We start from the raw sequence: 12,573 nt of genomic DNA, 5'->3' as shown, positions 1-12,573 counted from the left end.
TCACAACGCGTCGAGGACGCAACGATTGTGAGCTTGTAGATCGTCTATTTTTGACGTGTGACCCCAAGGGGGCCCCCATATTATTTTGTGGGGTCCCCAGATGATTAATTAATTCATTTAATGACTTTTGAAATTGTAAAATATTACGGAAGAGGAAAACATTGTGAAAATAGCCGATCTACAAGATCACTGCAAAGTTCCAAGTGCTTGTCAGGTTTGGGGTTCCCAGTTCAAATATGATTATCAAGCAATCAATCTGGTGTTTCATTATTCATTCAGACTGGCTCACTGCTACTTGTCAGAGAGATGCTGTGAACTTCTGGTCTCAGCTGTAAGCTCTCATCCCTCCCTAAGAGAGCTGGACCTGAGCTCCAACATGATGGTGAATGTTCCAGTCCTGGAGAACTGCAAGTGAGTAGACTTGAGCTGTGTCCATGTTAGTGCACTGAATGTGCACTGTTTCCCTCATGTGTATTTAGTATAGGGCTGTCAGTAGTTCACCTCCAAAATGTTTTTTTTTGTTTTTGTTTTTTTTGTTAATTAACACAAAAATATATTATTGAACTCAAGTCTCCATGGCATGAGTAATCAATTTTGGGGGTGAACTACTCTTTTAAGACGATAATAACGAGTCAACGCACATTCCTTTTAACTGCACTTTTTTGGGACGTGCGATTAATGTTTGAACCGTGGTCCACTCCAGGCGCTGAGGTAAACGTGTTGTAGTTTGATTAAACATAACATGAGGTAAACGTGTTGTAGTTTGATTAAACATAACATGAGGTAAACGTGTTGTAGTTTGATTAAACATAACATGAGGTAAACGTGTTGTTGTAGTTTGATTAAACATAACATGAGGTAAACGTGTTGATGTAGTTTGATTAATCATAAGATGCCACCGAAAAAAAGATCATAGCTTATTATCTCCCAAGTAAAGCCTGTCCATAGTGTCTCCGACCACCAAACTTTTCATCGGAAAGTTCCGACTTTCCGACGTGCAGCTTAACACCAAAACGCGTCCGTTGTTGCTACCTGCTCTGCAGCATACCATGCCAACTTATATAGAAAAATAAAAAGGCCTTTATAATGGATAGACCTGTGACTACTGGTCTTTGAGTTGTTATTGTAAACCTAACCATAACCGTAAACTTAAACTAACACTAAAACAATCTCACCATGGCAACCAAAGCGCTCAGTAAAAGGGGTGGGACCCCGTCGCTGACGGCTGTTTGCGTAACAATTTGGACCGCAACGGCGATTGCGTCATAGCAGCCGTAGTCTGCTAGTAGTAGAAACAGGCTCCTTAAATGTTAGACACTGAGACATTGATGCATTGTTGTTCTACTTCCTACAGAGTGAAACACAGAGGAGAAGATTGGCTTAATCCTCAACTCATTACCAGATGTGAGTATCTGTCTGTGTCAATATCACACATTGTCATTTTATACACTGTTGTATGCTTGGTTGGCTCCTCCCCAGATGCTGTTCTGAAAACTCTTCAGGAGAGCTTCCAGGGAATTCAGGTTTCTCTGCTCTTGGCCTGGTCCTTAACACCAGCAAGACTAAGTTTAAACACACCACCAAATAACAGGCTAATAAAACATGTTTTTTATTAAAGAATGCTCACATTTGACTAAGTTGATATATATATATATATATATATATATATATATATATATATATATATATATATATATATATATATATATATATATATAGTTCCAAAAACAACCGATCTACAAGCTCACCATGCATTGTGAGCTTTTGGATCGTCTATATTTGAAAATTAGACAAAAATCGCAGATCTACAAGCTCAAAATATGTAACATTGTGACAGGTTCTGAATTTGTAAAGTATGTTTTAAAAGTACAAAAAAATGTTAATTAAAAAATGTAGGGGTTGCCACCCGTCACATAAAATACGGATTTGTCAATTATTTGAGAATTAAAGCCATACTATGTAACTTTTTAAATACAACTAATCTTAAAATTGTCCTAACTACTAAATCGCTAAAGTTTTAGAACCCCAACTCCGTTTTTAATTTCAGCCCCTAAAGCCTTCTCTAAATATGTTTTCTATGATCCTGGCCGGGGACTGGATTTCCCAGCAAAATTACGTCATCTGCATCATCCGTGTACGGTGTGTATAGGTTGGCCAATCACATCGCGGATCATACACACATGATACACATGATACGGCCAATCACAGTGTGTGCTGTGTCTCTTCAGGAAGTAGCCTCCCTCAGCAACAGTGTTTACGATGGAGAAGGATTCTTGCCTCTTACTCCCCAAATCCTGGTCAGAAAATTTAGTTCTACCCCTCTACGGATTTGTATCGGTTTTAGTTTTAGTCAGAGACATTTTATTTAGTTTTCGTCAGTGAAAAAAAAAGCGAGTCGACGAACATTTAGTCATAGTTTGTTATTAATCCACGCAATCCCATACAGGATGGCGTTACGCTATCCATTTCAATAGGTTTTAGAAGTCTAAATAACAATAGACAACTTTAAGCGTATATTTGCAACGACTCGCTCTGAAATCTAACTACATCCATCTCTCAGTCCCTCCTAATTTCAACATCAGAAACCTCGGCCTATGACCCAATAGATTGGTCCTCCTCTGTAACCTGAGATTAACTGTAGCTCGCTGCTGGATCTGACTGTTGGTTGTATTATCAGAGTAGTTATTTTGAATCTAGGATAATTAGATCCAAGGAGGTGTTTTTGAATATTAACTAAACCTTCGAATCAATATCCCAACAAGTTAGGCCACACTTAGATTATAGGTTCAACACACCCTATTTAAGCAGATCTCTATGGTTATACATTTCATAATGATGCATATAAAAATCAGATTTTGAATGATATATTTTGCAGGTAAATTTATTAAAGAAATAAAAGCTTTTAATAGAAAAAGGCAAAAGCATTCAAAGTACATTTCAATGTTCCCAATTTAGTCTAAATCATCGTTTCCATTTTTACACTATAATGATAATAATCATCATAGTAAGAAAGCAGAATAAATTCTTATTACCCTTTCAAAGGTTAGAGATGCACCAACCGGTTGATCATTTCCATTCCATACTTTCTTTTACAGAATTAAAATTGTTAATCCTGGGGGCTCTCTCTCTGTCAGATTGGTGCAAGAGGTCTTTTGGCGTGCGACCTCTCGCTGGGGTAGAGAGCCCAATGTTCCTTCTGAAGGGGACAGTATACTGTATATACACCTCTGCCAGACTTTGTCTGAATTCACTTCCCCATAAGTGTGCTCCAAGTCGCTTCTGCATTTGTTGTTTTCCATTTCAACCAAATTTCCCCCATGTGTGTCTCTACATAACAGGATGCAGGTGTGTGGTAATCCGTCACATTTAGCCTCATTTAGCCTTCAACAACCCACAAATAATATTTTGCATCCAGCATTTAAGCAGTACAAGTTTTAGTCAACAAAATCAACACTAAAAGAAAGGTTACTAATACGCGTGTGAGAGTGTGTGAGAGAGTGCGTGCGTGCATGTGTGAAAAATAGCACATTAACAAGCTTGCGGTGCCGTGCTGCAAGCTTGTAGATCTGCTATTTTTGAAAAATCATGAATATTTGTGCAGGTCTTTGAATATTTTTTACCCGATTCCATTCCAAACCGTTCTTCTAAATTAGTGGTCCTCGAACCTTTTCATGTCACGGACCCCCAAAATTACATTGATTTGGTCGCGGACCCCGTCTCAAAATGTGTTGTTGCAGGGACCCCCGGAAGCAAAGTTGGCTTTGAAAAATACACCATTCAAAGGTTTGCACAAATGTTCATGCTTTTAGAAAAAATAGCAGATCTACAAGCTCACAGCACGTTATTTGGTCACTGGGTGCCAGAGTAGTGGGCGGCGACCTCCACCCGTCCGGGGACCCCACAGGGGTCCTTGGGGGCTTACCAGGTGGTCCCCAGTAAACTAGTTCACGCAACATTTTATGTATTAATGCATATTGCTCTCTGTTCGCTATTCAAAAATACTGATCTACAAACTCCTAGGGCGTCATTTGGTCATTTGGTGCCAGAGTAGTTGGCGGGGATCCCCCCCTGGTCCGCGGACCCCCAGGGGTCACAGATTGTGCACCAGGGGGTCCCCTGTTCTCTATTGGCTATTCTGAAAATAGCAGATCTACAAGCTCATAGCGTGTCATTTGGTCACTGGGTGCCAGACTAGAGGGGGTGACATCCACCCGTCCGGGGACCCCACAGGGGTCCTTGGGGGCTTACCAGGGGGTCCCCAGTAAACTGAATACAAAACGGCCCGCACTGAATACAAAACACTGATGCTGACCTTCAAAGCAGCCAAAGGTATGGCTCCTCCATACCTCCAAAACCTGATCAACCCCTACACCCCCACGCATTCACTTAGATCAGCCAACACAGGGATGCTGACAGAACCCTCGCTAAAAACTCCAGGGCAAAAATCCACTCGTCCGAGACAGTTTGCCCTCCTGGCCCCCAAGTTGTGGAATAAACTCCCTGTCGCACTTAGAACAACGGACTTTAAACTACTTTGTGCCACATTTTATACTTTGAGAATATTTTTCTCTATTGGCTATTCTGAAAATAGCAGATCTACAAGCTCATAGGTTGTCATTTGGTCGTTTGGTGCCAGACTAGTGGGCGGCCACTTCCACCTGTCCGGGGACCCCACAGGTGTCCTTGGGGGCTTACCAGGGGGTCCCCAGTAAACTAGTTCACACCACATTTTATGCACTTTATCCATATTGCTCTGTATTGGCTATTTAAAAATAGCAGATCTACAAGCACATCATTTGGACACTGGGTGTCACACTAGGGTGCGAGGACCCCCATCCGTCCGCTTCACCCACAGGGGTCAAAATAGCAGACGTACAACCTCAGGGCGTGCTGCGAGTTTGTAGATCTGCTCTTTTTGGAAAATCCTGAAAAGGTGTGAATATTTTCACCCCATTCTATAAATGTCTTCCAAATCAGTGCTTCTCAAACTTTTTCATGTCAAGGACCCCCAAAATGACACACGTTTGGCCGCGGACCCCATATCAAAATATCTTGTTCCAGTCACAAATGTTCGCTTTTAAAAAGAATTATTCAAAGGAAAAAAATACATACAAAATAAGAAATAGCAGACCTACAAGCTCGCAGCGCGGCACTCGGTGCCGCGCTGTGAGCTTGTAGATCTGCTATTTTTCAATAGTTAAAGCATAAAATAATTAATAAAGTGGTTCCATGTCTTATTTCAAGTGTGTGTGTGTGTGTGTGTGTGTGTGTGTGTGTGTGTGTGTGTGTGTGTGTGTGTGTGTGTATGTGTGTGTGTGTGTGTGTGTGTGTGTGTGTGTGTGTTGTGTGTGTTGTGTGTCAGTCAGTGAATGATGTATTTAATGTTTACTGTGTGTTTCTCATCAGATTTCCATCGTCTCACTCTGGACACAAACACAGCATACAGAGACCTCTCTGTGTCTGAGAACAACAGGAAGGTGACACGTGAGGGACAGGATCAATCATATCCTAAACATCCTGACAGGTTTGATGTATGGTCTCAGGTTCTGTGTACAGAGGGTCTGACTGGACGCTGTTACTGGGAGGTAGAGTGCAGTGGAGAGGTTAAGATAGCAGTGACTTATAGAGGGATCAGCAGGAAAGGAGCTGGTTATGACTGTGGGCTTGGGCATGAGTGACTCGTGGTGACATCACGGTGACATCATCATGATGATGTAATCAGCAGCACAGTGACATCACACATTACAGCTCCTGTAGATTCAGTGTTTCTCTGACGTTGTCATGACAACACCCCCATGTGTGTTTGACCTTTGACCCCGGACCCCCATGAGACAGATTGTGTCGTTAAAAATGTTACAAATTATATAAAATAAACACAAACATTTTCCCTAAAATAGCAGATCTACAAGTTCACAGCGCGGCACTGAGTGCCGAGTCCCCGAGCTTGTAGATCTGCTATTTTTGAAAAATCGTGAACACTACTTTTTTTTACCAGATTCTGCTAAATCAGTGGTTCTCAAACCTTTTTCATGTCAAGGACCCCCAAAATTACATGTAATTGGTCGCTGACCCCCCCCCCCCCCCATCTCAAAATGTGTTGTTCCAGGGACCCCCAGAAGCAAAGTTTGCTTTTAAAAATATACATTCAAAGGTTTGCACAAATGTTCATGGTTTAAAAAAAATAGCAGATCTACAAGCTCACAGCGCGTCATTTGGTCTTTTCGTGCTAGAGTGGTGATCGGTGACCTCCATGTGTCTGGGGACCCCACAATGGTCGTGGACTGTTTACCAGGGGGTCCCCAGTAAAAACAACATTTTAACCACTTTAAGATTATCATTTTGAGGTGGGTGGGGTCTGGCTATTAAAAAATACAGATCTACAAGCTCACAGCGCGTCGTTTGGTCATTTGGTGCCAGAGTGGTGTTCGGTGACCTCCATGCGTCTGGGGACCCCACAAGGGTTGTGGACTGCGAACCAGGGGGTCCCCAGGAAAAGTAGTTAACATAGCATCACAATCACTTGAACCACTTAATCCATTTGTATGTTGGCTATTCAAAAAACAGCAGATCTACAAGCTCAAAAAAAATAAACTTTCTTTTAAATATACAAATGTTGTTTGGGGGTCCCTGGTACGAATATGTTCAGATGGGGGTCCCTGGTACAAATATGTTCAGATGGGGGTCCCTGGTACAAATATGTTCAAATGGGGGTCCCTGGTCAAATCCATATTAATGTCAAACTCTATGGTATAAAATGAGTCATCACCACAGGGAGCTTTAGATCTTAGATTAGATCAGATAGAAGTGCACAAACCTCCACTCCACACATTTATAAATATGTATCATAAATACTGTCCATCAATGATGATAATGTAAATATCAGTGTTATACTTGTTTCTCTTATGTAGATACAAACTCATATTTGATGTATATTTTATTTTTGATATTTTTATTCAATAGACAGAGATAAACTGTATATTTGATCATGTAATTGTCACAATATCAATATTGTTTCTTGTATATAAACCTTTATACTGAACCACTTGAACCCCATATACTTTATTGACTGGGGTTCCCCAGGGTTCTGTAATTGGTCCCCTGCTTTTCCCCCACCTCTACACCAGATCTCTTGGGTGAAAATAGCAGATCTACAAGCCATCTAATAGCTAAGATCTACATCACAAAGTGACACATTGTGAGCAGTGTTCATTTTGATAGCAAATTATTGTGTCATATTTTAATCATACTGTTTTTCGTATTATTATTTGTTTTTGTCTAGTTTTAGTTGACTAAATGTCATAGCATTTTAGTTGACTAAATGTCATAGCATTTTAGTTGACTAAATGTCATAGCATTTTAGTTGACTAAATGTCATAGCATTTTAGTTGACTAAATGTCATAGCATTTTAGTTGACTAAATGTCATAGCATTTTAGTTGACTAAATGTCATAGCATTTTAGTTGACCAGATCAACCGTTTATTTAGTCGACTAAAATGAAAATGTAAATTCTTGGAGGGCTGTGATGGCATCTTAATGCCTGATTTATAGTTACTGTAGCTCTGTGCCAAAGAAATGTTGATCTACAAGCTCACAGCATGTCTGTGACGCGTTGTGAACTTGTAGATCGGCTATTTTCAGAGAGAGCAACACCCGAGTGCAACCAAACATAAAATGACTTGTCTTTTAGTTCTACTGGATCTCTTCTCCACTTGTCCCTCCCTGACATTTTAGTCTAGTTTTTATTTGTTGATGAAATGTTCAATATATTTTTGTCAGATCGTTGTCAATCACTCTGGATTCAAACATCTACTGAATGTGTTGTTAATGAACTCAAATCAATCATTGTTTACTCATTGATTCATTATCAGATCATTGTTTCCTCACTCATTCCATTATTGTGCTTTCATTGAATATTAATGTGATGCTGTTCTCATTGTTCACATGTTATTTTATGATCATGTGTAGAAGTAATAATTGTTTAATAAATTGATCGTTGACAGTCTGTCGTTGTTCCTGTGTGTTAATATTCATAGTGTTGTCATGACAACATGGCCACAGCTCATTGGTCATGTATAATAACTAGGTTGGATCTCATTGGTCATGTATAATAACTAGGCTGGATCTCATTGGTCATGTATAATAACTAGGTTGGATCTCATTGGTCATGTATAATAACTAGGTTGGAAACATAGGTCTCGTGTTCATGATTCGCTGCAATCCTGGATTGCTTGGTTCAAGGCTTAACATAATTGTTACAAATATTTTTGTAAAAGTCTATTGGGAAAATGAATGACGATTTTTAAGTGGCACCAGCAAACCACTTCCGCTGTGATGCTCTATATGTACATGGTACGTAACGTACCTATAGTAGGCTACTGTATCTACCATCTGTACTGAGAAGAACACAGTAGCCTGGGTCATAGCAGGTCACAGGTCACTCGATACAAAGCTTACTACCAACTGTAAAGTGGTCAAACTGTTAACTTATTCACTAGGCAAATTAGACCCAAAAAATAATAACGTTTTGACTTAAAGGCCTTTGCAGAGAGGGTCTGATTTCCCACACGGGAAAAAATGACAATATTGTCAGAATTTGTCACAAATTGGGACCCGGTGTGCATGATGTCATAGAGAAACCTTGTGTTCATTAATGAGTACCTGAGACGAAAAAGTCCATATTTTAAAATGTTGAATATAGATATTGTTTTGATTTACCAGACTGTAAACTAGAAGTTTTTAATCTGTTACATTCTTAATGCACTCCCATCTCATTGTGTTGAATTAGATTTTTTTTTTTTTTACTTAACTCATAGATACTAGGAACTATAAGACATAATACTTATGGAAAGTGGAAAAACAGTATATCTCCAACAGTTTGTGGAACAACAGTATAATATTGATATATGATCTCACTCTCTAATTGACAAACAAACAGATAGGGGAAATGGATGACATCACAATATCAAGGAATTTTGATGTCTGATTGTCTGACATGCTTACATCAGTTGATGAGTACCTCGGACAAGTACTTCAATGGGAAAACCCTTAGAGAAAAGATTACACCAGATGATGATGAGTAAAAAACACCAAGAAGTGTGTTGCCCTGCGGGGAAACCACACTAATCAATAAGTAGTGAAAATAGATCTGTGTTGTGAGCTTGTAGATCTGCTATTTTCACTAGTTTGGGTCCTGGGCAAACGACTAATCTCTCTTTCGGGTCTCGACCCGAAAAGTTTGTCCGATACCGATACGTGGCTGATATTATTATTAGGTAATTTAAGGAGCCTGTTTCTACTACTGCGACGTGAGGCGGGACTACGGCTGCAAAGATCTACAAACTCATAGCACGTATTTTGGTCGTTTCGTGTCAGAATGGTGTTCAGTGACCTCCATGCGTCTGGGGACCCCACAAGGGTCATGGACTGCATACCAGGGGGTCCCCAGTAAAAACCACCGTTGTCCTGAAGTTGGAGGTGTACCGCTCCGGGTGGTGCTCGTACTCCAGCGGGTCGTAGATGCCGTCGCTCTTCCTCACGAGGTGGTGATGGCGACTCAGGACCGTGGCGTACACTTTGGTCGTGTCTCCGGTTTCAGGGACGTCTTTCAACTCGTGAGGTTGGACGTATTCCACCGGGAGCTCGTTGAAGATGTCCTGAACGCCTTTGGAGACGTTCCCTGTGCCGGTGAAGCAGAACGTGACGGGGCCGATGGATTTGGGCATGAGTCCTGTGGAGATCTCGTAGCCGCAATCCCTCACCGCTTGGATGGCCTGGTAGACGTTCCTGTAGTTATGAGCCATGCCGATATGCATAAAAGGGGTGTGGTGGCCGAGCGCGAGGAAGCGCAATCCTAAACCGTGCAGGACGTTGATCATTCCTGCAACGCCGGCCCACTGTCCAAACGCCACCAGGCGGAACCCGTTAGCGTCCACCATCTTCTCGTAGTCGATCAGACGCACTTCCTTTCTCAGAATGTCGTCCAGGAGTCCCATGTTTGCTTCCTGCGCCTTGATGGTGTGGGAGAAGAAAACGTAGGTTTTCCTGGGGTAGACCTTTTCCTCCGGGGGTCTTTTCACGCCGATGATCAGCGACGCCTCGGAAATGTCCTCTTGAATGGCGGCGCCTGCCTTCTCGTAATACTTCTGGTGAATGGCCCTCCGGTTGGACGGCTGCACCAGGACCTTGTGCCCGGCCTGGGTCAGCTCCTGGACGTGGCGTGGCGCCAGCGGCGCCCTCCGCTCCCAAGGGTTGATGTCCTCATATGTGCTCATAGCGCCGCTGGCTGCTAAGGCAGGCCCTCGTGGTTCTCCTGCTCTGGTGACTCAGAACTCTGAACATGGCATCAATAAGTATTGAGTCTGACTCGTGCTTTATGAATTATCTAACTATTACGGTGAAACCTGCACACAGAACACCATATATGGGCATAAACGGGTGAAACAGTGCCCAAATTTGGAGATAACTGACATCAGTGATACCGCCGGGAAAGGCTCGATTTTCGATGTGTCATTAGTTTGACTAAGGGTTAGGGTTAGGTTTAGGCATAGTTTTACTGGGGCTAAGGTTTGGCATAGTTTCATTCACCAGGTTAGCATTCAACTAATGGGACGTCGAACAAATGCTACGTCGCAATAACGACATACTCCCGATACCGCCGCCATGGTAACAGCCGCATGCTAAAACAGTGCCCAAATTTGGAGATGACTGACATCACTGATACGTCTGGGTTCTCCAGCATTACTTCTGAGACTCCTACATTCAATCCCTCATATACTGTGCTGTGTGCACAGCCCCAGGGCAAGGGCCGATTAATAATTCATAAAGCCAATTTATAAAGCCAAGCCAAAGTCAGACTCAATAAAATACATGATAGTCTTGATCCAAGGCTAGTAAAGTAAATAAAGTAATAGTTTATCCACCGAGCATTTTTGGCGCTATTTAAGGATGTCTAAAATACGTCTAATGGCTAGGCTTGGGGTCCCTTCCCCTTGTTTGCACAACATACAAAATGAGCGGACAGAGATACTCCTGAAGTCTGTAACTGTGAGAGGGAACACATGGAACCATAAAACTCTGCTCATTCCCATCCCTCTATAAATCCCACCCAAGGGGTGTGGTGTCGTACCTCTGACCTCACCAGGCCCTATATATGGAGTTAAGGGGTGTGGTGTCGTACCTCTGACCTCACCAGGTCTTATATGGAGTTAAGGGGTGTGGTGTCGTACCTCTGACCTCACCAGGTCCTATATGGAGTTAAGGGGTGTGGTGTTGTACCTCTGACCTCACCAGGCCCTATATGGAGTGTGCATACAGTATGTCCTTGTATGGACCGTTCTGTCCGTGACATCAGCTGTGGTGACGTCGCTCTCAGTCTGCGTGCTTTCTATCACGTCAGTCTGGGGTGACCTGCTGTAGGAGGAGCAGGTCTGGACTTGCCTCTTGTTCCATGGTCAGATCCTCCAACAAGCACAAATGTGTCATCATCAAACCCCACTGGTTATCTTCATGCTTTTTTGCTCTCGTGTACAAGTAAGACACCTCAGGGTGACAAGTCCTGTTAGATATGGGCTTAATATTGATGACATCAGGGATCTCCATATATGGGCATGAAGTGGTTCCCCTACATCACAACATACAATCCCTTTTATGCCCATAAATCATGTATGATACATGGTGTGATACATCCCTGTCTGAACCAGTCACACCACTGTGATGCCACCTGTTTATGCCCATATATGGAGATCCCTGCTCTGAGTATCTGACATCACTGTGATGTCACAGTGATGTGTCAGGGGAACCACAGTGTCAGGCGTTACACATACATAAGGACAAGCTGTGCCGGTTCTGACAGTAAACTGCGACCTACGGTCGCAATAATCATTGTATCCAACTCCATGTGAGAGCTTATACTCATATACTCAATAGAATATATCTTGAGTATACCTGACAACGGCCTTAGAGGATTAAACATATTTTTACCACTCTGTTAATCAATTATTTTGGGAGCGTTAAGGCGGTCTTATAGTAAACAACAGCGTCTCTGAGGAGACAGTTAAATAACCACTCCAAGCTTACGCTACACTTTTCAATTCCTTTTTTTTATTTTTATTGTTTTATCTATTTTATTGAGAGTAAACTTTGCACTGACACTTTCATTTACAGCAGCATTGAGCACACATCAAACACTGCCTCCTTTTTCTTATGGACTGATTGGGAATGTATCAAGTATAATCTGAGAAAGTGCAATTAACATTTCTGAACTTTTAATGGTCATTGGTGTATGGATTGTTGCAGTATTATACTGTATACACGGTATATAAAAAAGAAAGGTTTGAGTACAAAATGACAGCAGAGCCCCATTGCAACCCATTCAGAACGGGTACACATTATTGTGTATCATTATTGTATGCTTTAACTATTGAAAAATAGCAGATATAAATAGCAGATATACAAGCTCACAACGCGGCACCGAGTGCCGCGCTGCAAGCTTGTAAAATAGTGAAAAAAACGTGAAAAAACGTGTTATAATTTTTACCCGATTCTATATTAGTGTCTTTTGAATCCTTCTAAGG

At 41.8% G+C, this 12,573-nt stretch overlaps 1 protein-coding gene across 1 annotated transcript; it reads right to left on the bottom strand.

The window, feature by feature from the left end:
* Nucleotides 1–5,418: 5,418 nt before the first annotated feature.
* LOC308292811 (alpha-aminoadipic semialdehyde synthase, mitochondrial-like) lies at nucleotides 5,419–10,272 on the bottom strand (the record flags this gene model as incomplete). The annotated part of the gene is made up of 2 exons (XM_080735236.1): nucleotides 5,419–5,460; nucleotides 9,433–10,272. The coding sequence occupies 2 exons, from the start codon at nucleotides 10,270–10,272 to the stop codon at nucleotides 5,419–5,421; spliced, it is 882 nt and encodes a 293-aa protein (XP_080591362.1).
* Nucleotides 10,273–12,573: the final 2,301 nt, after the last annotated feature.

The sequence above is a fragment of the Nannobrachium achirus genome (assembly GCF_963921795.1).
Source record: "Nannobrachium achirus genome assembly, chromosome: 10".
In the NCBI taxonomy this organism is placed as follows: Eukaryota; Metazoa; Chordata; class Actinopteri; order Myctophiformes; family Myctophidae; genus Nannobrachium; species Nannobrachium achirus.
Note: the sequence above shows the minus strand (reverse complement) of the source record. Positions and strands in the feature narration are given on the sequence as shown.